This window comes from Muscardinus avellanarius (assembly GCF_963383645.1).
Source record: "Muscardinus avellanarius genome assembly, chromosome: 3".
Lineage (NCBI taxonomy): Eukaryota > Metazoa > Chordata > Mammalia > Rodentia > Gliridae > Muscardinus > Muscardinus avellanarius.
The window spans coordinates 133,605,880-133,631,960 of record NC_137788.1 but is presented as its reverse complement, the minus strand read 5'-3'; the positions used below and the strand labels follow the sequence as shown (position 1 = coordinate 133,631,960).

Sequence of the window (26,081 nt, the reverse complement as noted above, 5' to 3'; positions counted from 1 at the left end):
GATCGTGCAGGTTCGAAGCCAGCCTCAGCTGGTTTAAGAGACCCGGTTTCCAAATAAAATATAAAATAGATCTGGGAGTGTAGCCTGAACGTAGAAGGCCCCTGGGTCCCATCCCCAGTACCACCACCCCCCCGCCAAAAAAAAAAAAAAAAAAAAAAAAAAAAGGGCAGGAGAGAGTTTTTTTCAAAAGGAAGATAGTGTAATTAGAAACAGAAAAAGAGGGACTCTAGAAAAAAATGAAATATTCAAATAAGTGGGATATTAAGTCTTGAAATTTTTTTCTTTACCAAAAATTAAGAGAAGTAAAGAGGGAAAATAAAAGGAAGAAGTTAACTGATTTTTAAACAGAATATGAAAGAATTATGACACTCCTAGGTAAAAACATAAGGGTTATATGTTACACCAACTGTGTATGAACCTAGTAAGCATATAAATTATAGAAAATAATTAGAAATGAGGAAATAAAGTGACTAACTTTTGCTTTTGCTATGTCATGGGAAGTACCTGGATGAGAGGATGCAAAGTTTCAGTGGTAGGGGATATTTCAAAAGATTTCCAGGAAAAATGTGTTACTTACAATCACCTACTACAATTTTCTGAATGGGATGAAGCATAAAACACTCTGTTCTGCCTCATAAAAGTGTTCCATCTAGTGGGAACTCAAATGTCTCACATCTATAAAAGAACTATGGCCAGGCGTGTGGCACACGCTTGGAATCCTAGTACTTCGGAGGCTGAGACAGGAGGAGTGCAGGGTGGAGGCCAGCCTCAGCTACTTAGTGAGGCCTTCTGCAACTTAGTGAGATCCTGTTTAAAAAAAAAAAATAGCTCAGAGGTGGAATGGCCCCTGGGTTCAGTCCCCAGCACCACACACAAAAAAAGTACTATGTTCTATTAGCTATGTCCTCTGTCAATTTCCAAGAGATTATAAGATTATAAGAGAGAAGAAAGTAGCTGAAACATTAGTCTTTGAAAACGTCTGGGTATACCAAATACCATGGGGAAATTTTCATATAAACTCAGTTGTTGAAGAGAACATGATTTACATTTTAGTGGCGCTTGCCTCTTTCTAATTCCTGAATGGCTGCTTTTCTTTTAATTTTATGATAATGCTTTAAAATATACTTCCAACTTTACACTGCACAGAAACAAACAATACGCTGTGTTTATGTTTCTATTTGACTGGTCATTACTGTAAGATGGCTGTCAGTACTGACACCACAGTAGTACTCTCCTGCTAAAGACATTGAAAACTTTTCTTGTTTTTATCTGAAGGGGGGGAGAAGGGAGGAGGGGTGGGGGGAAAAGAGGAAAGAGGGAAGGGAGGGAAGGAGGGAGAGGAGGAGAGAGAGGAAGAGAGGAGAGGAAGGGAGGCTCTGGCATTTGCCATACTGTATCTGGGTTCAATTAGTCTCTGGGAAACTCGGGAAGTAGTTAATGCATCTAATGTAATTTTCCAAACAAAAAACAGTTATTTTTTGGGAAATAAGCAAAGCAAATATTCAAAGAAAAAGTGTTAGGTTTCTAAACACTCAAAAGTTTTAAAGTAAAAAATACATAGATACATAATAAAACTATTGTATAGTTTATGTCTATACATATGACTGCTACTAATAGTCTAATGAGTAGAACATAGAAAATAATGCAATTAGGCCAAACACATGCTGTGCTGTGGGGCCTGCCTGTAATCCCAGTACTTGGGAGGCCGAAACAGGATCGCAGGTTCAAGGACAACCTCAGCAATGTAGTAAGATCTTAAGTAACCTAGTGAGACCCTGTTTCAGAACAAAAAATAAAAAGGACTGGGATTGTAGCTCAGAGGCAGAACGCCTAGGTTTAATCCACCAAAGTCAAAATAAATAAAAAATATTTATACACTGTTTTATTAGGATGATGATTATTTGTGTGTGGCACTGACGATGAAACCCAGGGGGTATTCTACCTCTGAGCTTCTTCCTCTCCTCTCTTTCTCTCTCTCCTCCTCTCCCTCCTTCCCTCCCTTCCCTCTTTCCTCTTCTCCCCCCCTTCAGATAAAAACAAGAAAAGTTTTCAACGTCTTTAGCAGGAGAGTCCTACTGTGGTGTCAGTACTGACAGCCATCTTACAGTAATGACCAGTCAAATAGAAACATAAACACAGCGTATTGTTTGTTTCTGTGCAGTGTAAAGTTGGAAGTATATTTTAAAGCATTATCATAAATTAAAAGAAAAACAGCCATTCAGGAATTAGAAAGAGGAAGCGCCACTAAAGTGTAAATCATGTTCTCTTCAACAACTGAGTTTATATGGAAATCTCCCCATGGTATTTGGTATACCCAGACGTTTTCAAAGACTAATGCTTCAGCTACTTTCTTCTCTCTTATAATCTTATAATCTCTTGGAAATTGACAGAAAATAGGACCCCCAGTCCTATTTTAATTTTTCTTTTGAGACATCTAAGTTGCTGAGAGACTCACTACATAGCTGAGCCTGGCCTCAAATCTGCAATCCTCCTGTCTCAGCCTTCCAAGAACTGGGATTATAGGTATGTACTACTACAGTCATTTCTATTAAATATTTTAATGATATGACACTAAGGAAAACATATAATGATACATTTGTCCCTCAGTATCTGCAGGGGACTGGTTCTAGGACCCTCCTGAAGCTACCAAAACCCAAGGATGCTTACATCCCTTATAAAAGATATCATAGCACTTGTATATAAACGAACACACCCTCTTGTACACATTAAATTATGTCCACATTCCACAGAATGCTTAATACAATGTAAGGGCTGTATATATGTGCATGTTCTAATTAGACAGCTTCATGCAGCCTGATTATTTTTTCCTTCAGAGTTGAATAAAGACACTGCTTTTCAAGTCTTCGTATCTGTCTGCATGCTGAGATAAGCTACTCTAGAATGAAAATACCAAACTGCATATGTATTTGATTAAAATCTTTCACTGTCATCATAAAATATTGACCGTGAAAATAATGTGACCATGCACTGAAATGCCTGCTCTGGGTCTGTGCCTGCTTTCCCCCTTGAACCTTGGAAACCAACAGCGCCATTTATGGCCGTTCTTTATCTCTCTTGTATTCCTTCTCTAGGTGCTACTACTTCTTGGGGATTCTTTTTGAAGAGCTCTTATTCAGTTATAAAAGGCCACATGACTCTCTTGATATACACCTAAGCAGGGGCGCATTTTTTTCTAGCCTGTGACTGTTCTAAAATCACGCCTCAGCCAAACATGAACTCTTTCTGCTGAGAATCACTGGCATGTTTATGGGACACAGTCTAAGACAGCCAGAGTTTGCTACTTGTTTTACCAGCCCTGGGAAACCCTGACGCTCTTTAAGGTTGGGCTGGACTCACTCTTCTGCTCATCATCCATGCTGGCACGGGGTATTTTCCACATGGTAAGTAACAGTGTTGCACGAACTGAACTGAAGCATAAGCAAGGTACCTATGACTGATATGTGCTAATGGGAATGTGGGGAACAAGTCTGCAAAGCAGACACTACTGCGTTCTGAAACCCAAGTCATCTCTGACTTCTCTCCTTGCCAGTCACATCGCAAGGCAGGTTTAAATCATCTGGTCTTTCTCAGCTTTCACGAGAAACACTCAACTGTGGTTAATTTTATGGTACACATTTTCCTGTTTTCAGCAAATGTTCTAAATCCTATGTGTGGTATCAGGATCACCTGAGAAATTACTATGAATACAGATTTTCTCAGTCCCTACTACTGACTTAGACACGAAGAGTAATGTGTGTTTTGATATGCTCTGATGATTATTATGATGCACGTTTATGTAACAGAATATCTTTTGATATGATGAATACTATATGCATGTGACCCTTTTCAATATACTACCCTATCCCTCAACAATATTACATAACTGGAAAATTTCAACCTAAATTTTATTATTATTATTTTTTTTTGGTGGTACTGGGGTTCCTGGAAGCCCTTCTACCTCCGGGCTACTCTCCCAGACCTATTTTTATATTTTTATTTGGAAACAGGGTCTCCTCAGCCAGCGCGCGAGGCTGGCTTCGAACCTGCGCGATCCTCCTGTCTCTGCCTCCCAAGCGCAGGGATTACAAGCGTGCGCCACCACGCCCGGCTCAACCTAAATTTTAAAATCAAGCATAACAACTTTGTTTGGCGGGTCTTGAAACCCCACTTACCATCCTTTGGCAATGGTTTTGCAGGGCCTCAGCACTTACCCTTTATTATTCAGTGGTGACGTGGGAGAGAGGGAAGGACACGTCCTCTTGGCAGAAGGCTCGTCCTCGTCTTCGTCAGAAGAACTGTCTATGGTCAGGTCGATCACCTCTACTTTCTTGTTTTTACTGGAGGACTGGTTGTGAGAAGCCACCTGATGCTCCAAGGCAGAGCTCAAGCACCCTGTGTGGGACGACGACACGCGAGGCAAAGTAGCCTGTGACGACTCTTTTCTTCTCTTAGTCCTCGTGGGGTAACCTACCGCTTTCAACTCCACACTGCCGGCCAGAGAGTGGAACCCCAACAGCAGTTCTGTTCTACTTTAAAACTACTACTCATTATTGGCTGCTAAAGAATTATTTTTGAAAAATAATTCTAGATTAGGACAGTTAAAACTCTGATGTCCACATCAGGATAAAAGTAGTTTGAGCTTGGAGTCTATGTATTATCTATGTTTATCTGTATAGTACCTCACATACTTAGGAAATATTATGTTAACATTAAAAAAAAGACCTCCTAGATTACTTCCAGCAAAAAATACAAAATACATAAATAAGGAGCATTTATTACTCTATATCAAGTCTGTTAAAATTTTTAAAAAGATACTATTCCACAAGTATGACTTTACAAATGACTTATCAGATTATACTACTTAAAGCCTAATACTGGAAACATTTTAAAACTGTCCAAAATGTGAACTTAAAAGGAGTTCTACTACTTCTAAACATTTAATCAATAATTTAGTATAAGCCAGGTGTGGTGGCACACGCTTGTAATCCTAGCAATTGGGAGGATGAGACAGGAGGATGGCATTTGAGGACAGACTCCACTACTTAGTGAGGCCCTTTGCAACTCAGTGAGACACTGTTTCAAAAATAAAAAATAGGGCTGGGGGTATAGCTCGGAGATAGAATACCCCTGGGTTCCATCTCCAGTACCACACACACACAAAAAAAAGTAATTACTGAGCTATCTATAAATTGCTCAGTGTTTTTTAAAAATAAATATATGCATTTTAATATTGAAAACCATGGCTAAGCTGGGAGTGGTGGCACATGTTTGTAATCCTAGTACTTGGGAGGCTGGGACTGGAGGATCACAGGTTTGTGGCCAGCCTCAGCTACTTAATGAGGCCCTCTGAAACTTAATGAGACCCTGTTTCAAAATAAAGAATAAAACAGGGCTCGGAGGTAGAATGCCTCTGGGTTCAATCCCCACTACTACAAAACAAAACAAAAACTACCACTTACCGTCAACTCCATTGTAAGAGGCAGACACTTCCTGGACTTCCTTTTTCGATCTCATTGGTGCCCAAGAGCCATCCTCCTTAAACTGTATTTCATCACAGTCTGTACAATACTTTAAGATTTCCATAAACAAGCTACAAAAAGAAAGTTTGTCCTTAGGTCATCACATTTATTTATTTATTTATTTATTTATTTATTTATTTATTTATTTTTGTGGTGCTAGAGATTGAGCCTAGAGGTATTCTACCTCCAAGTTATACCACCAGTCCCAATTTTTATTTCTTATTTGGTGAAGCTGGCTTTGAACCTGTGATTCTCTTGTCTCAGCCTCCCAAGTACTGGGATTGCAGGTGTGTACCACCACACCGAGGTAGGTTATCACATTTTAATGAAGGCATATTAGAAATAATGCGGTTCCAACACTCAGACCACAAAGTACAACAGGAAAATTACAGCATGTCTCAAAACTTGGTGCTAAAGAGAAACATAATTATCTAAACTGTGATATACGAATGTACAGAAATATCATTTAGCCATGAAAAATGACATCATTATAGGTTTTAAAAAACATAGGAGAAAGGGGCTGGGTATGATGGTGCATGCCCTTCATCTCAGTAGAGAAGTATCACAGGTTTGAAGTCAGCCTCAGCAACTTAGCAAAACCTTCAGTTTCAGTAACTTAGTAAGGTCCTATTTAAAAAAAAGATGGGCGTGGTGGCGCACGCTTGTAATCCCCGTGCTTGGGAGGTGGAGAAGGGAGGATCGCGAGGGTTCGAAGAGAGCTGTGCTGGCTTAAGAGACCCTGTTTCCAAAAATAAAATAGGTCTGGGAGTGTAGCCCGAAGGTAGAAGGGCTTCTAGGAACCCCAGTACCACCAAAAAAAAAAAAAAAGGTTGGGAGGTGCTGGTGAATGCTTGTAATCCCAGTATTTGGGAGGCTGAGATGGGAAGACTGTGGTTTGTGGGAACCTCAGTAAGTGAGGCCCTCTTCAACTTAAGAGTCTGTTTCAAAATAAAAAATAAAAAATAGGGTTGGGGGTGTAGCTCAGAGTGCAGAGGTAGAATGCCCCTGGGTTAAATCTCCAGTACACACAAAGAAAAGGTTATCTCTGGGCAGTAACTCTATGTGTATTTATTTTTTATACTTTTTGTGTACATTCCAAATTGCCTACAATAAGCACTTATTATTTGAATAAACTGAAGCAATACATATAAAAATAGATAACTGTTGTTTCCTTGATAAAATATCATCTAGACATTAAAAATGATACTTATAAGAAATGTATAAAATTAATGGTGATCAAACTCTTAGGTTATAATATTAAATGAAACCAAAGAATAAAAATGATTAACTGTGCATAGTCACAATTATATGGGGAAAATATAAAACTATACACCAAAAAAGCTACTTCTTGTGTTTTGCAATATTTCTTTTAAAAGAGTATGTGTAGCAGGGCTTGGCAGCGCATGCTTGTAATCCCAGCATTCAAGAGGCTGAGACAGGAGGATCACTGTTCACAGACAGCCTCAGCTACTTAGGGAGGCCCTCTGCAACTTAGTGAGACCCTGTTTCAAAATAAAGAATAAAAATTCAGTCTGGGGGTGTAGCTTGGAGGTAAAATGTCCCTGGGTTCCATCCCCAGTACTGGGAAAAAAAAAAAAAAAGAGTATGTGTGCATATGACCTTTACAAGAAAGAAAAGGGAAACCTAAAGCTATATAACACACAAAGTTGGAAAAGTATCATGATTGTAATCCCAGTACTTGGGAGGCTGAGACAGGAGAACTGAAGGTTTGAGGACAGCCTCAGGAAATAGTAAAACTCCCATCAACCTAGTGAGACTCTGTTTTCAAAATAAAAATCAGGTTGGGTGTAGCTGGGGACAGAATGCCCCTGGGTTCAATCTCCAGACACACACACACACACACACACACACACACACACACACACACACACACACGATTCAATTCAGATTTACTAGTAATTGTTGTTATTTCTGAAAGATTAAAACATAAAATCATTTATGTTACATACTTATTTTTCCCATGACTGACATCTTTAAGACTCCAAGTTAAACTAAGTGTGGTCATTCCAGCACTTGGAAAGCTGAGACGGGAGGCTCACAGGTTGAAGGCCAGCTTCAGTAGTTTAGTGAGACCCTCAGTAACTCAGGAAGACCCAGTTTCAAAAATAAAAAATAAGCTGGGTGTGGTGGAACACGCTTGGAATCCCAGTACTTGGGAAGATGAGACAGAAAAATTGCAAGTTTGCAGCCAGCCTCAGCATCTCAGTGAGGTCACCTGCAACTTAGTGAAATCTTGTTTCCAAATAAAAGAATAAAACAGGTTTAGGAGTATAGCTCGAGACAGAATGCCCCTGGGTTCCCTTCCCAGTACCACCAAAATGAATGAATAAATAAATAAATTAATTAATAAAATAGGGGCTGGGTATGTAGCTCAGAGGTAGAATGCCTCTGGGTTCACTCCCCAATACAAAAACAAAACAAAGACAAACCTCTAAATTGTTTTTTTTTTTGTTTGTTTGGTTTTTTTGCAGGTCTGGAGATGGAACCCAGGGGCATTTGACTCTGAGCTACACCCCCTGCCCTTTTTTAAATTTTTTATTTTGAAACTGGGTCTCACTGAGTTGCAGAGGGCCTCACTAAGTAGCTGAGGCTGTCCACGAACCGCGATCCTCCGGTCTCAGCCTCCCGAATGCTGGGATTACAAGCGTGCGCCACCACGCCCAGCAACCTCTAAATTATAACAGTATTGATAAATATATTCCATTCTTTTTCAGATCTATTCTTAAAGCAAGAAAATAGGTATGATGGACCATGACTGAAATTCAATCTAATTTTCAGAAATAGGCCAATTTCTACTTAAACAAACAAACAAACAAACAAACAATTTTTGATGAGTTTCGGTAAACCATAATTTCACAAAACTTGCATGCTTTCTCCAATAAGGTCTGCATGTCTGAAGACAGATGGATTCTTGTTAGGAAAAGATATATGCATACCTGCATAGAACCACTGGTGCCTTATATGGTAAATATTAGGAGGCACTGACAATAATACGTGTTTTTAAAACAGAGACATCAAGTTAAATATGAAAAAAGGTAATTATCTCACTTAGTTTGAAAATCCTGAATTACAGAATCATGAAAATCCTATAAATATGTAATTTAGAAAACAATACCTGTAGAATTTTTACCCCAAAAGGTGAAAGCGAACAAACTCAGATAACAGCCATTTCAAGACAAGGAAACCCTTGAAAGAGACATACCCATCGATAATGAGGTGTTCATAGGGAGCTTTCTTATCACAGACGGGACAGACCCACGTGGGCTTTTTCTCATTCATCTGAATATAAAGAGTTGCATCAAAACACTGCAGATGAGAACATGTAAGGGCCCGACATGGAATTGTCAGCCTCATTTTACCAAGCTTTAAAAGAGAGAAAAGTGAGTATTAGACAACTAGTTTTCAAAAGTTGATAAAAATTTCCTAAAGCCAGGTGTGGTGACACACACTTGTAATCACAGCATTTGGGAGGCTGAGACCAGAGGATTGTGGTTCATGGACAGCCTCAGCTACTTAGTGAGCCCCTCCACAACTCAGCGAGACCCTGTTTCAAAATAAAAAATAAAAAAAATTCCTGAACCACAATGTGTATCTGTTCTTACTTATGATATATATATGCATATATATATATACATATATATTTGTGTATATATACATATATATGTGTGTGTGTGTGTGTGTGTGTGTGTGTGTGTGTGTGTGTGTGTGTGTGTGGTCTATCTCTGAGCTTAACCCCCAGCCCAATTTTTTCTTTCTTTCTTTCTTTCTTTCTTTCTTTCTTTCTTTCTTTCTTTCTTTCTTCCTTCCTTCCTTCCTTCCTTCCTTCCTTCCTTCCTTCCTTCCTTTCTTTCTTTCTTTCATTTTTGCAGGCCTAGGGATGGAACCCAGGGGAATTCAACATCTGAGAATTCAATCTCTGAGCTATACCCCCTGCCAGATAGATAGATAGATAGATAGATATAGTTTGTGGGTCTGGGCAAGTTGGAACCTAGAGGCATTTGACCTCTGAGCTACAGCCCCTGCCCTCTTTTTTATTCTTTATCTTGAAACAGAGTCTCACTAAGTTGTGGAGGGGCTCACTAAGCAGTTGAGGCTGTCCGCAAACCACAATCCTCTGGTCTCAGCCTCTCAAATGCTGGGATTACAAGTGTGCGCCACCAGGCCCGCCTAAGATATATATGTTTTTTAAAATCAATGTAAGGAACATTAAACACATTTTCTGTGTGCAGAAACTTTCTTTAACCTTATTTGCAGGTTAAACTACAGTTTTTTTTTTTTTAATGTATTGGGGACTGAACACAAAGGTGGTCTATCTCTGAGCTTAACCCTCAGCCCAATTTCATATTTCTTTCTTTCTTTAATTTTTGCAGGTCTGGGGATGGAACCCAGGGGAATTCAACCTCTGAGCTATACCCCCTGTCCTATGCCCTATTTTTTATTCTATATTTTGAAACAAGGTCTCACTAAAGTTGTGGAGGGCCTCTCTAAGTAGCTGAGGCTGTCCGCGAACCGCGATCTTCCGGTCTCAGCCTCCCAAATGCTGGGATTACAAGCGTGCGCCACCATGCCCGGATTTTATTTTTTAGTTTGAAAAAGGGTCTCACTAGGTTCCTGAGGCTAGCCTCAAAGCTGCAATCCTCCTTTCTCTGCCTCCCAAGTACTGGGATTACACGCGCATATCACCATGCCCAGCTAGCTCCAATTCTTAAAACAAGCCTGGCCTGGTGGTGCACGCTTGTAATTCCAGCATTTGGGAGGCTGAGACAGGAGGATCATGATTTGCAGCCAGTCTCAGCTACTTAATGAGGCCCTTTGCAACTCAGAGAGACCCTGTTTCAAAATAAAGAATAAAAAATAGGGCTGGGGTATAGCTCGGAGGTAGAATACCCCTGGGTTCCACCCTGGGTATTTTTTAATTTTTACCGTGCAAAAATTAAAAAATAAAATAAAATAAAATAAAAATTAAAAATCTTAAAGCAGTCCCTGATCCTTAAAAATGAAACACTTAACTAGGAACTAGGAGACAGTAAAATGTATGTTATTAAATACTGCAAGGCACCCACGACACAATATTCATTATTACCTTCACTTTTACTGAGAGTAGTGCACAGGGCAAAACTGAACCAGTATCGCCCACCCCCCACGTGTGGCAGGATGGTGAAGTGGCAGCTCCGAGGAGGGAGCAGATGTGTGTGCTGTGCATATCTCCCCTCCCTGGGCATCATTACAGGCAGTTCAGCAGACACTCCTGGCCATTAGCATCTCTAGCAGGTTAGGGGATTTCCCTTCTTGTCCTACATATGTTGCTTGAGTTGCCATAGGTCGAGTCTATTCCACAGCTGAGGAGGTGGGCTGCTTCTGGTCCCTGAGCTGCTAGTTCTGGGCAAGGTGCAGATGTGGTTTAGAGACCTGTGAAGGAGCTGTTGTACCATGACTTTCCTCCCTGGAGGAGGCCTGTACCTATGAGGGGTCTCCAAAGCCCACAAGGAGCAGAGAGTATATAAGTTATCTACTTTCAATTATCATATTATTTGTTAAGCACCCAGAAAAGATTTTCCACATACTTATGAGATTAAAAACTCTAGAGGCAGCTGGGCGTGGTGGCGCACCCTTGTAATCCCAATCCTTGGGAGGCTGAGACAGGAGGATCTGGGTTCGAGGCCAGCCTCAACTACTTAGTGAGGCCCTCCATAACTTTGTGAGACCCTGTTTCAAAAAATAAAGAATAAGCCAAGGGTGGTGGCGCACGCTTATAATCCCTGCTCTGGGGAGGCGGAGACAGGAAGATTGCACAGGTTCGAAGCCAGCATTGCTGGCTTAAGAGACCCTGTTTCCAAATAAAAAATTATAAAAAACAAGTCTGGGAGTGTAGCCCGGAGGTCGAAGGGTTTCCAGGAACCCCAGTACCACTAAAAAAAAAAGGACTGGGAGCTAGGTGTTGGGGGTGCACACTTGTAATTCCAGCATTTGGGAGGCTGAGACAGGAGGAGGATAGCAGGTTTGTGGTCAGCCTCAGCCACTTAGTGAGACCCTATTTCAAAATAAAGAATAAGAGCCGGGCGTGGTGGCGCACACTTGTAATCCCAGCATTCAGGAGGCTGAGACTGGAGGATCACAGTTCGCGGACAGCCTCAGCTACTTAGTGAGGCCCTCTGCAACTCAGTGAGACCCTGTTTCAAAATAAAGAATGAAAAATAGGGCAGGGGGTGTAGCTCGGAGGTCAAATGCCCCTGGCTTTCATCCCCAAACCGGGGGAAAAAAAAAAAAGAATAAAAAATTGGGCTGGGGGTGTAGCTTAGAGGCAGAGTGCTCCTGGGTTCAATCTCTAGTGCCACAAAACAAAACAAAAACAAACAAAACTGTAAAGGCTTTAAAAGTTATAAGTTAAATGAGAAAGAAATTCATGGCTTAGAAGAATTTCAGAAAAATGTGCGCTCTACCAAGAAATTAACTATTATTTGGAGTTAATTTTACCCTAAATATTCTGGTACTAATGATTTACTATGCCTCTATAAAAGGTATTTAACCTTTCTGGTGTTCCCCCTCCCATATGAAACCACTAAATTTCAAATATTTATTTGAGAAATAGGCACTTATTTTTTCCAACCTGTTATCTGGAGAGAGCCTAAGCTTTGAATGTCTTTATCTTGTGATTAAAAATTTCCCAGCCGGGCGTGGTGGCGCGCGCGCTTGTAATCCCTGCGCTTGGGAGGCGGAGACAGGAGGATAGCGCAGGTTCAAAGTCAGCCGCACTGGCTTAAGAGACCCTGCTTCCAAATAAAAATATATTAAAAAAATAGGTGTCTGGGAGTGTAGCCCAGAGGTAGAAGGGTTTCCAGGAACCCAGTGCCACACACACACACAAAAAAATCCCCTTATGCGGGGCGTGGTGGCGCACGCTTGTAATCCCTGCGCTTGGGAGGCAGGAGGATCGCGCAGGTTCAAAGTCAGAGACGCTGTTTCCAAATAATATATAAAATAGGCCTGGGAGTGTAGCCTGGAGGTAGAAGGGTTCCATCCCAGTACCATCCCCCCCAATTTTCCTCTTATAAGACATAATGGATATTTGTATTATATTTAAATGAACACTTTGAAAACAATTCCCAGTGGGTTTTCTAGTAGTGCCAACTATTTTATTAATTAGCGCTGTAGCTGATGCTGCTATAGAAGAAACACCCTGGATATGTTTAACCACTTTAAAAGTAAAGACCTATAATGTCAATAAACTGCATGCTTTTTTCTTGCAAAAAGAAAGAAGTGTAATATTAACAAAAACTTCACAACTTTCTTTTTTTTTTTTTTTTGGTGGTACTGGGGTTCCTGGAAGCCCTCCTTCCTCCGGGCTACACTCCCAGACCTATTTTATATTTTTGAAACAGGGTCTCTTACGCCAGCGCGGCTGGCTTCGAACCTGCGCGATCCTCCTGTCTCCGCCTCCCAAGCGCGGGGATTACAAGCGTGCGCCACCACGCCCGGCCACAACTTTCATAGTAAATGCACAGACGCCCTCCCCAAACCCATTAACTCCATGTCATTGATATTTTGGGTTTACAGGTCTGGGGGAAATCTCACAAGATGATTTCTCAAAGAAACTTCCAGATGTATTTCTAGTAAATCAGAACCAAAATATTCTCAAAGAGCAAAAACCTTTTTAATGATTTTCATTGCCTTTAGCTAAATAGCACACAAACAACAGAAATTCATTTATTTTGAGCTCTGTACATCACAAGAACAATTCAAATGCACAGTGAGACAGCATATTTACATATTTTAAAAAGAACAAATCTTTTTTATTATTTATAAGTTTGATATATAGATGAGTTGTCATAGCTATATTTTATTTGAGTAAAAACATAACTAAAATATATCGTTTTACTGTTTCTGAGCAACTATAAAATGGTTATCCTTTTAGATGAATAGAAACTCATGAAAGTATTATAATTATAGATTATATATAATTTTTTTTTCTATAATCTGAATTTTGAAAGCAGATTCCAAAGTAAACGAACTGCTAAAACTGTTGGAACTAAAGAGGGGGAGCAGGAAGGATATGTAAAGAAATTAAAAGCTGGTCCACTAAATTAAGAGTTATAAGGAACAAAATATAGCTAGCGTTTTCTAGTAAATAGGGAAAAGTACCTGAACTATAAAGTTCAAAACTAGTTCCACAAATAAAACTTCTAAGAATAATACTGGATTGTTTATTTATATAAAAAATACTATATATGTGTTAAATGTTACAATTTTTAAAACCTCGTTTTCCTACTCTATTTTTTTTTTTTTCCAGGTCTGGGGATGGAACCCAGGGGCATTTGACCTCCGAGCTACACCCCCTGCCCTATTTTTTATTCTTTATTTTGAAACCGGGTCTCACTGAGTTGCAGAGGGCCTCACTAAGTAGCTGAGGCTGTCCGCGAATCGCGATCCTCCGGTCTCAGCCTCCCAAATGCTGGGATTACAAGCGTGTGCCACCACGCCCGGCTCTCCTACTCTCTATTTCTATTTACCTAGTTTATGAATCAAAATTTTAAATGTCAAAAAATTATACAGTATTATAAGCCAATTTATGAGCAAATGACATGTGTGTGTGTGTTACTGAGGATCGAACCCAGGGGTATTCTACTTCCCACCCTCAGCCCAATTTTTTTCTTTATTATTATTATTATTATTTTTTTTTTTGGTGGTAGTGGGGATGGAACCCTTCTACCTCCGGGCTACACTTCCAGACCTATTTTATACTTTATTTGGAAACAGGGTCTCTTAAGCCAGCGCCCGCGGCTGGCTTCGAACCTGCAAGATCCTCCTGTCTCTGCCTCCCAAGCACGTTGATTACAAGCGTGCACCACCACGCCCGGCTTTATTTTTATTTTTTATTTTGGTGGTACTGGTGTTCCTGGAAACCCTTCTATCTCTGGGCTACACTCCCAGACACCTATTTTTTAATATATATTTTTATTTGGAAACGGTCTCTTAAGCCAGTGAGGCTGGGTTGGTTTTTTTTTTGGGGGGGGGGGTGGTACTGGGGTTCCTGGAAGCCCTTCTACCTCTGAGCTACACACCCAGACCTATTTTTTTTTATATATTTTATTTGGAAACAGGGTCTCTTAAGCCAGTGAGGCTGGGTTTTTTTTGTTTGTTTGTTTGTTTTGTTTTTGGTGGTACTGGGGTTCCTGAAAGCCCTTCTACCTCTGGGCTACACTCCCAGACCTATTTTTACATTTATTTTTTATTTGGAAACAGGGTCGCCTAAGCCAGCGCGCGCAGCTGGCTTCAACCTGCGCGATCCTCCTGTCTCTGCCTCCCAAACGGGAATTACAAGTGTGCGCCACCACGCCGACTGTAAGGCTGGTTTTGAACCTACGCGACCTCCTGAAACCAGCGCGATCCTCCTGTCTCTGCCTCCCAAGCACGGGGATTACAAGAGTGCGCCACCACTCTCGCTATTCTTTATTTTGAAACAGGGTCTCACTGAGTTGCAAAGGGCCTCGCTAAGTAGCTGTGGCTGTCTGTGAACAGTGATCCTCCTGTCTTAGCCTTCCAAATGTGGCATGCACCACCACGCCTGGCTTCCCAGCCCTACTTTTTATTCTTTATTTTGAAACAGGGTCTAAGTTATAGAGTGCCCCACTAAGTAGCTAAGGCTGGCCATGTATATGTGATCCTCATGTCTCAGCCTCCCAAATACTGGGATTACAGGCATTCGCCACCACGCCTGGCTAATAAATGACTTTTTCATATTGTGTTTAAGGCTTTATAAATTATAAAGATTAAAATGTAGGAAAAATATTTGTTTAAATTTTATCTTTAGGAATATAGTAACTTTATCATCATCATAGGGTAGCAGGATTTCAATATAAAAAATTTTCACTATCAGGCTGCCTGAACAAGCAAGGCAAATCAGGAAACAGATGTATCCTGTCATTCTTCTTACTTTCTCCCCAATTTAGATATGATTAATTTAATTATAGAACAAAAGGTAATCAAAATGTCAAGGGAATTTACTATTAATTTTTCACATATTTTCATATTAAAGCCATTTTCAACCACCATCCCTACTGTTAGTAAATTTAACAATTTAGCGAGAAGTAAAAAACATTAATAAAACATTTTTCACCGGGCATGGTGGCACACACTTGTTATCCCAGTACTTGGGAGGCTGAGACAGGAGGATTACAGGTTCAAGGTCAACCTCAGCAACTCAGTGAGAACTTGTTTCCAAATAAAGAATAAAAGCCGAGCATGTGGCACATGCGTGTAATCACAGCATTCAGAAGGCTGAAACAGGAAGATTTCAGTCCGCGGACAGCCTCGGCTGCTTAGGGAGGCCCTCTGCAACTCAGTGAGAGCCTGTTCAAATAAAGAATAAAAAATCAGGCCGGGTGCATAGGACGGAAGTAGAATGCCCCTGAGTTTCATCCCCAGTACTGTAAAAATAAAAAACAGAAACAAAACAAAAACAAATAAAGAATAAAATAAGCCTGGGGGTATAGCTCAGAGGTAGAATGCCCCTGGGTTCTATCCCTAGATCCCTAGTACCAATAGCAAAAAAATTAAAATATTTTTTCTCCAAATGCTTAATAATCTAATCTGGTTAAGTTTAGGGACTATATATTTATCATACAAATGATTGATCCTGACCTCATTTTCTGGTTTAAAAATATTCCTGTGAAATATATACATATATCTATTTCAATTAATTTAGGGTGAAAAGAAAGAACAGTTTTAATTGGTGGGTTCTTCAGAAGGAGTCCCCCCCACCTTAGGAATCAAACTTAAGGCCTCATACACGCAAACGCTCTACCACTGAGCCACATCCTCAGCACAGGTGGCCTCTTATGATAGAGTCATTGTTGGCAAAATAGCTGTAAGTGTGGGTAATCATGGTTAGATTTTTATGAAGAATATTATTATTATTATTATTATTTTTGGTGGTACTGGGGTTCCTGGAAGCCCTTCTATCTCCGGGCTACACTCCCAGACCTATTTTTACATTTTTATTTGGAAACAGGGTCTCCTAAGCCAGCGCGCGCGGCTAGCTTCGAACCTGCGCGATCCTCCTGTCTCTGCCTCCCAAGCGCGGGGATTACAAGCGTGCGTGAAGAATATTATTAAAAGCGAAAATTTAGCTGGGCATGGTGGCGCACGCTTGTAATCCCCGCGCTTGGGAGGTTGAGACAAGAGGATTGTGCAGGTTCGAAGCCAGCCTCAGCTGGCTTAAGAGACCCTGTTTCCAAATAAAAAATATAAAATAGGTCTGGGATTGTAGCCCAGAGGTAGAAGGCCCTTGGGTTCTATCCCCAGTACCGCCAAAAAAAAAAAAAAAAAAAAAAAAAAAGTGAAAATTTATACATTAAAGACAATAAAAGTGCCTCATTAGCCTGGCCTGGTGGCACATGCCTATAATCCCAGTGCTTGGGCTGGGCGTGGTGCTGCACGCCTGTAACCCCAGCACTTGGGAGGCTGAGATAGGAGGATTGCCATTTGCAGATAGCCTCAGCTACTTAAGTAAGCCCTTTGCAACTGAGTGAGATCCTGTTTCAAAATAAAAAATAAAAATAGGACTGGGGGTATAGTTCGGAGGTAGAATGCCCCTGGGTTCCATCCCCAGTACCGCAAAACAAACAAACAAAAAATTCTGCATTCTGAGATTTTACACAAGCTTGAGAGACAGTCATTAATTGTAAGCAGTATTCAGATAAGTGTTACTAAGACTAGATAACTGTTAGACTTGTTTACATTCTAAATCCTATGCCTCCAAATCTTTCCATTTTTCATAAACTCTAACCAAGGTGTATGCTTCTTTTAAAAGTAAACAGAGCCGGGCGTGGTGGCGCACGCTTGTAATCCCTGCACTTGGGAGGCAGAGGCAGGAGGATCGAGGCCAGCCGTGCTGGTTTAAGAGACCCTGTTTCAAAAATACAGAAAATAGGTCTGGGAGTGTAGCCCAGAGGTAGAAGGGCTTCCAGGAACCCCAGTACCACCAAAAAAAAAAAAGTAAACAGAATTTCCTAGATGCTGGAAATACTTAATAAAAAGAGAAAATGTGCTGGTCACAGGGGTGCATGCCTGTAATTCCAGTAACTCAGGAGGCTGAGGCAGGAGGATCGCAAGTTCGAGGCCAACCATGGCAATTTAGAAAGACCCTGTCTTCTTTTTGTGTTTGGGGAGGGGGTGCAGGGGTTACTAGGAATGGAAATCAGGGCATTCTATCTCTGAGCTACATGCCCAGCCTTACTTTTTATTTTTAATTTAAAACAGAGGCTTGCAGGTTGATGAGAGTCTGTCCTTGAAAGTGGATCCTCCTATCTCAGCCTCCTAAGTACTGGGATTGCATGCATGGGACACAATGCTCTGGAGACCCTGTTTTAAAATAAAAAATGAGCCAGGTGTGGTGGCACACACTTGTAATTCAAGTACCTGGGAGGCTGAGATAGGAGGATTGCAGGTTTGAGGACAGTCTTGGCTAGTGAGACTCTCATCAACCTAGTGAGAATCTGTTTCCAAATAAAAATAAAATAGGGCCAGGGGTGTAGCTCAGAGGTAAAATGCCCCCGGGTTTAATCCCCAGTGCCACAAACACACACAAAATACAAAAATACAAAATAAAAAGGTCCAGGTATGTAGCTCATGGTAGAACATGCCTGGGTTCAATCCCTAGTATGGAAAAAAAAAAAAAAAGAGAGAAAATACATTTAAATCTTTTTGAAAGATTAGTTATAAGTATTAGTTAACACTTACTGGACACAGTAGAGAAACCCTTAGACTGGTTGTAGCTATTTCACTGTCTGGATCCGCAGTCAATTTCTCTTTAACTGTAATTCATTGAAGAAAAACAAACACAGAACAAGTTTATTAAAGATACATTACTGATACAACATTAAAAAAAGGAATTTAATTAAAATGGGAAAGTGTTTAAGAAAAGGAACTAAAAAATAATCTATTCAATTATTTCCCAATCAACTGAATACAGAAATAAAATCAGTTAGATACCTTATAATTTTTATAAGCAAAAGAAGCAAAATAACTGTATATATTTTGACTACATTTTCTGTACATTTTCTATTTCTTACTTATTGAACAAAAACTTGCATTTGCACTATTTTTTTTTTTTTTGGTGGTACAGGGGATGAAACCCAGGGGCACTCCATCTCTGAGCAACACTTTTAAGCCCTTTTTTTATTTCTTACTTTGAAACAAGGTCTCACTGAGTAGCAAAGGGCCTCACTAAGGAGCTGAGACTGGCTGCGCACCGGTAATCCTCCTGTCTCAGCCTCCCAAATGCCGGGATGACAAGTGTGCGCCATCCCACTTGGCTGCATTTGCATTAAGAGAATTTCTATAGCATGTTGACATATCCAACTGATGCAGCAGACCCTTTTCTTTTATAATAATATTTATTATAAAATGTATTAATTCTAATTTCAAATTATGAAAAGAATAAAAGTCAAAGTGTGTGTGTGTGTGTGTGTGTGTGTGTGTGTGTGTGTGTTTTACTGAGGAATGAACCCATGAGCACTCTACCTCTAAGCTATATTCCTGGTCCTTTTTTTTTTTAAATTTTGACACAGGGTCTCACTAAGTTGCCCAGGCTGGCCTTAAACTTCGATCCCCCTGTCTCTGTTTTCCAAGTATTGGGATTACAAGTGGGATTGCACCACTATGCAAGGCTTCAAGTACTTTTTAACCACATAATTATTAGAACTCTATTTATTTACTTATCTATAAATTAGTTGTGCTATCTTGGGCAAGTCAACCGTTTGAGGTTGATTTTACTTATAGCCAAACTTGAACCAACACTAGATAATGTCTAAGTCTTCTCAGCTCAGGCTTCTTATGGTTTCTTCAGTTTAATATAAAAAACGCTTTATAGTTCTCTGGAAATGTGAGGCATGTATTACTTCTGAAAATCTCAATTAATGACAAATCCCATTATAGGTGAGCCAGGAAATGCCTAAATGTAATATTTCAATAATTTAAAAACTTCTCCACACCTTTAAAATCTATTGCATAAGGAGGCTCAGGTGGGATGTTGTATACATGGTGAAAGACAGAATTTCAAGGTCGTTGTACAACTAGTTTGACCAGATGGATAATACATAGTAAAGAAAATGTAGAGGGTGATAAAGTACTCAGATGAGCAAGAATGACTTCAGAGCAGATGCTTGTTATGCTATTTATGAGAACTAAGAAGTTCTTACGGTGATCATATTAGTCTCGATTTTCTGATGGTGCATGTCCGACTGTTTCCATAAATTAGTAGATCTCAACTAAGATGTACTTCAGAACTACCTTTAGAGCATTCAAACTGCCCAATGAATTACAATGGGGAAGAGACATAATCGGTTTTTTAAGTTCCAGATATGATTCTGATGCCAAACTAAAGTCATTTCATGGCCTGGAAATTCCAAATTTTCTTTATATATTTCACAGGCTTTCACATCCTAAAGGGTATAAACTCCTGATTTTTTTTTTTTTTTTTTTTTGCAGTCTTGGGCATGGAACCTAGGGGCATTCTACCTCCCAGCCCCATTTTTTTAGTCTTTATTTAGAAACAGGTAAACCCCTGTTTTTTAGTGTGAAAAATATAGTCACCATAACACTATTCTAATTAATACCATCTATAATTGTCAAAAGTATACATTTACCATTATATACTTAGTCAACTCTTTCTTATATAGTTTTTTTTTTTTTTTTTTTTTTTTTTGGTGGTACTGTGGTTCCTGGAAGCCCTTCTACCTCCGGGCTACACTCCCAGACCTATTTTTACATTTTTATTTGGAAACAGGGTCTCCCAAGCCAGCGTGTGCGGCTGGCTTCGAACCTGCGCGATCCTCCTGTCTCTGCCTCCCAAGTGCGGGTATTACAAGCGTGCGCCACCACGCCCGGCTGCAAATATAATTCTGATGTGATTAATAACTGTGACCATCAACTTTAGGCTGTCAACTTGCCTGGATTAAAAGATATGGAGAGAGCTGGGCGTGGTGGCGCACACTTGTAATCCCTGCGTTTGGGAGGCTGAGACAGGAGGATCCCACAGGTTCGAAGCCAACCTCAGCTACTGAGTGAGGCTCTCAGCAACTTAGTGAGACCCTGTTTCCAAATAAATATAAAATAGGTCTGGGAGTGTATCCCAGAGGTAGAAAAGCCCCTGGGTTCCACCCTCAGTACAATAAATAAATAAATAAATAAATAAATAAATAAATAAATAAATAAATAAATAAATAAATAAAATGGAGAGATGAGTGTGGTGCCACAGGCCAGCATTTGGGAGGCTGAGACTGGAGCACTGTGGTTTGCAGACAGCCTTAGCTACTACTTAGTGAGGCCCTTTGCAACTCAGTGAAACCCTGTTTCAAAATAAAGAATAAAAAATAGGGCTAGGGGTGTAGCTCAGAGGTAGAATGCCCAGGTTCCAACCCAAGTACTGCAAGAAAAAAAAAAAAAAAACCAAGACAGCTAGTAAAGCATTATTTCTAGGTAGGTGTGTGAGGGTTGTTTCCACAGTAGACTGGCACATGAGTCCATAGACCAAATGGGAAAAAGAGCTACTCTTAGCTGGGTGGGTAGAGGTCCCAGAATAGAACAAAAAGTTCTTTTCCTAAAAATAATACTGTGAGGTATTCTCATTTTCCAGATCTGAAACTTAGGCATCAAGAGGTCTTCAAAGTCTTAACTAATGCTGAATTCTAACAGGTTTGCCTCTCCAACTTCGATTTCCTTTTAAATTGACAACTGAGCTTCAGTTTATATATGGCTAACATGAGAACACCAACATTTAAGGTGTTTCTTTTAAGAAAATTCATCAAAGGCAAGTGATTAACAAGAAACGGTCAGAGAAGAGGGAGGAGAGAATTTTAAGAAAAAAATGGCTGGTATCAAATATAGCAAAAGCATTCAAGATAAAAACTGAATATATTTTATATCTGGCAATCAGACTGCACCTACTGACATCTGAAAGCAGTTTCAGTGAAAAGACCATCAAAGTGGTACAAAGAGCAAGTGCAGACTATTCTGGAGAAATCAACGAGGAGAAGGGCGTGGGGAAACATGGGCTCTACCCAGAGGAGCCTGTGCTCTTGTTCTGAGAAGGGGAAAGGGACCTGACAGGGAGGCAGGAGGAGGCCAGTCCTAAAATGCTGTTCTGAGCCCCCCCAACCCCCAGGATGTCAGCTGCATCTTAAATCGCAAGTCAAAGAGTGCTCTGTGACTCCCCTCTGCAGCCTCATCTTTTCTTTTCTTTCTTTCCTTCTTTTTTTTAGCATGCACCACCACGCCCGGCTCCAGCCTCATCTTTTAACTATTGTTTTCCACTTCAATAAATGGCACCACTTGGTGCTTAAGAAGTCTAGAACGCATCCCTGAGCTCGTTTTCTTCTCTCTCACACAAAATCAATAGTTTCTTTTTCTTTTCTTTTTTTTTTTTTTGGTGGTACTGGGGTTCCTGGAAGCCCATCTACCTCCGGGCTACACTCCCAGACCTATTTTATAGGTTTTTCATTTGGAAACAGGGTCTCTTAAGTCAGCGTGGCTGGCTTCGAACCTGCGCAATCCTCCTGTCTCCACCTCCCAAGCGCGGGGATTACAAGCGTGCGCCCCCACGCCCAGCTTAATCAATAGTTTCTACCTTTCAATACTCTCAAAGCTGCCAACTCCAATTTCTATCATTATTACCTTAATGCAGGACATCATCATCACTTAAACATACTATTATGATAGGTTCCTAACTGACCTCGATCCATGAAAAAAATCCTTTCCTGATGTCCAGAGATGCAGCTCCGTAGTGGAGTGCTAACTAACACACAAGCTTTGGTGCCTTCCCAGCACCACACAAGAGAAAAGGAAATCCTTTTGTGGCTGTCACCTGTCTTCGTGTCATCTAGCTCTCTGCCAGTCCCCTCTTTCGCTCTCCTACTCCAGCTCCACTGGCCTCTCCCCTTGGCATACTATTCCTCTCCTATCTTGGTGTTTAACTCCTCCTCATCCTTATAATCTTGTCTTAAGCATCACAACACCAGAGAGGACGACTTTTCCCAGTTGTACCTCTACAGAGTTCCCTGTCTTTCTTCTTCAAGGCACATATCACAACTATAACTCATTAATGACTTGTGCAATCATCGAATGTCTTTCCTGCCAGACTGAAAGCTTCAGGGGCATACAGAGACTGTGCATCTCATTTAATGCTAGATTCTCCTGTGCCTAGAACACAGTAGGCATTCTATTTCTTTTTGGTGGTACTGGGGATTAAACCCAGGGGCATTCTACCTCTGGGCTATACCCCCAGACCTACTTTATTTGGAAACAAAGTCTCACTAAGTTGTGGAGGACCTAAGTTTTTTAAGTTGGCCATAAACCTGTGATCATCCTCTGTCTCAGCCTCACAAGTACTAGAATTATAAGTGTGTGCCACCACACCTGACTTACATTTTTTTAAAACAGCTGATGGCTGTCCTCAAGCCTGTGGTCTCCTGTCTCAGTCTCCCAAGTACTGGCTTGTGTCACCATGCCTGGCTCACAGTAAACTCTTAATATAATTTATTTTTTCTCTGTTCTTTTGAAATGGTGATCTATACTGCCCAGACTGAACTTGTAACTCTCCTGCCTCAGTCTCCTAAGTGGCTGGGATGATAAATGTCACACCATGCCTAGCTCTAGGTCTAACTTCTTACATGAGAAGAATAAATAAATAGAAGATTAATGTTAGCAGGAAAGGGATACTGAAGGGACTGAAGTAGAGATGGATATAGACAAGCTGAAAAGTAATTAAGGTGGTATTAGGATTACAAAAGACACGGGTCTTTTAGAGAATTCACTTCTTGTAGTCCCAATTTTCGTACACTGGCAGTGTGCTTAGAGAATAGTGTTGAGCAGAATATGGCTAGGACTTGAAATAACCACAGAAAGGAGAGAAGAAAGCAGAGAACTTAGCTAAAAGTTGGAAAGAAGTTATTTTGTGATAGTTGTAAGGGAATGTTACATAAAAGTGAAACCACAAGACAAAACCTTGCTAAATCTTCAAAAAGTCTAAATACTATCAGTTTTATTCCTTCAAGCATATAAAAATGCCTGACTTAACTAAGAAAACTTTGCTGGTAGAGTTTATTTATAAAGTTAATAACTTATACTGAACATACCTATAAGCAATTTGACTTTTCAAAAACATCTGAAATACCTGACATTTTCTTTTGCCAAGTTAGTTTAAACAACATCTTCATTACACAATTAATTTGTTGGGAAAGTTATTTCTTTACAGATAACATAGAGGTAAATACACTTTAGTGGATCATAATAAAGTTCTTACTGGATCCAATTAAGAAATTGCCACAAAGTCTCACTCAATATGCAAATACTTTCCACATATAGTAGTATATCAGAGCTGAAAATAAACACCTTGAATTAAGCAGGTTTTGGTTAATAGTAGCTAATGGGAGTTCCCAGGAGAAGATAAAGTCCTAGGCTCACCCTGCCACTCTCCCTCCAGGTGGTGCTATAGCTCTAAGTGGAGAAGAGTTATTAACAGCTTGCACAAAGACGGCTTGCCTTCTTGTTGTTATTAATGGCACAGCTTTATCTCCTTATTTCTTGATATTTCCTTTTCCATAAAGGTTCACACAATTACATAATACTTTCTTACTAGCCGAGATTCTAGCACTGTGAGGTAAGTATTAAGATTATCAATGGAGCCAGGTATGGTGGTGCACGCTTATAATCCCAGCACTTGGGAGGCTGAGACAGAAGGATCACACAGGTTCAAAGCCAGCCTCAGCTACTTAGTGAGGCTCTCAGCAACTTAGGGAGACCCTGTTTCCAAATAAAATATAAAATAGGTCTGGGAGTATAGCCTGGAGGTAGAAAAGCCCCTGGGTTCCACCCCCAGTACCACCAAAAAAAATAAAAAATAAAAAAATACACACACACACACACACACACACACACACACACACACACCACACACACACAAACACATTTATTTGGAAACAGGGTCTATTAAGCCAGTGAAGCTGGCTTCAAACCTGCACGATCCTCTTGTCTCTGCCTCCCCAGCACGGGAATTACAAGCGTGCGCCACCATGCCTGGCCCGGCTCTTCGCATTTTTAAAAGGTCCCCTGTTTTTTTATGGTGCTGGGAATTGATCTCAAGGCAAAACTACCTCTGAGTTAGATCCCTGGCTCTATTTCATTTTTAAATGAGGTCTGACTAGGTTGCTTAAAGTCTTGCTACACTGCTGGGGCTGGTCTCGAACCTGTGATCCTCCTGTCTGAGCCTTTCAAATACTGAGATTACAAGCATGAGCCACCACGCCTGGCAAAGGAGCCCTTTTAATACAGATAAATCCTTAAGTGAACTATTATGGGCATATTGTTATTCTGGGATAATGGAATCTTTACTCCAGCATAAAAACAGGCTAAAGAAAACAACAAAAGCTATGCTCTAAAGGGAAATGAGAGGAGAGCAGCCTTGCTGCCTTAGTTCTTTCTAGAGTGCTCCTTAGCTATCAATCTCATGGCGACTCATTGCTCGCTCACACCAAGCATCCCTCGAGGAGAGCCTGCCTGTGAAAGTGGCAGTAAGTACTGAGTCCTCGTCCTAGGTTCATTCACGAAAAACTTACCAACAAAGGGGAGAACAAAGAAAGAACTTAGCTCACCTCTTTTGAAAGGCCACTGATTTTAAAAATTGAGGCCACTAAGTCTGTTTGCAGATTACTTATATTCCAAATTCAACATGCCAAAATAAACTATTCAGTAACCCACACCTATGAGCCCAGACTTTGGGAAAGGTTCAGAAATCATGTGTTACAAACATTTGACTACATTTGAAGAATAAAAAACTCATGAACAGAGTACCTGCCCAAGGCCACACATAATTGATTAATGACAGAACCTACTTCATTATTATTTCTACCACCCACTGACTGTTTTTTCTTTGGTTATATACACTAATATAGTCATATAACTTTGTATTCCTGTATCTAAAATAATCTTGTTTAAAATAATTTTCTTAAAACATATGACAAGATTTTCTTCCATTTCCAAAATTCTTTAAATACTTTCTCCATAAAGTTATAGCAAAATATTCTTTCATATTCAAGAAGTGACTACATGAGGCGTGGTGAGGCACACCTGTAACCTCTGTACTTGGGGCTAAGCAAGGAGAATCACGGGTTTAAGGAAAGCCTCAGCAGACTCATCAATCTAGTGAGACCCTGTTTCCAAATAAATAAAATTGGGCTAGGGTATAACTCAAAGGTAGGATGCCTCTGGGTCAATCCCTGATACCACAAAAGGAAGAAAAGATTTGACTTTACAAAGTTAATTTTAAGATCAGTAAAATATAAGTAATACGTGTATATGTTTTGTGTATGTGTATATTACTGGGGATTGAACCCAGGAGCATTCTTCCTCTGAGCTATATCCCCTAACCCTTTTTATTTATTATAGAGACTCAACAGGAGGTCACTGAGAGTCTCACTACATTGCTGAGATGCTCCTTTAACCTGTATTCCTCCTGTTGTAGCTTCTCAAGTACCAGGATTACAGGTG

At 40.3% G+C, this 26,081-nt stretch overlaps 1 protein-coding gene across 1 annotated transcript in view; it reads right to left on the bottom strand.

Moving 5' to 3' along the window:
• Window positions 1-26,081, bottom strand: part of PIAS1 (protein inhibitor of activated STAT 1) — a gene marked incomplete at both ends in the record, with an annotated part of 80,524 nt that overhangs the window by 7,275 nt on the left and 47,168 nt on the right. The window contains 4 exons of the mRNA XM_080691647.1: window positions 4,212-4,392; window positions 5,460-5,590; window positions 8,743-8,903; window positions 18,279-18,352. Of these exons, the coding sequence (XP_080547773.1) occupies window positions 4,212-4,392; window positions 5,460-5,590; window positions 8,743-8,903; window positions 18,279-18,352 (547 nt within the window). The remainder of the gene's footprint in view (window positions 1-4,211; window positions 4,393-5,459; window positions 5,591-8,742; window positions 8,904-18,278; window positions 18,353-26,081) is intronic.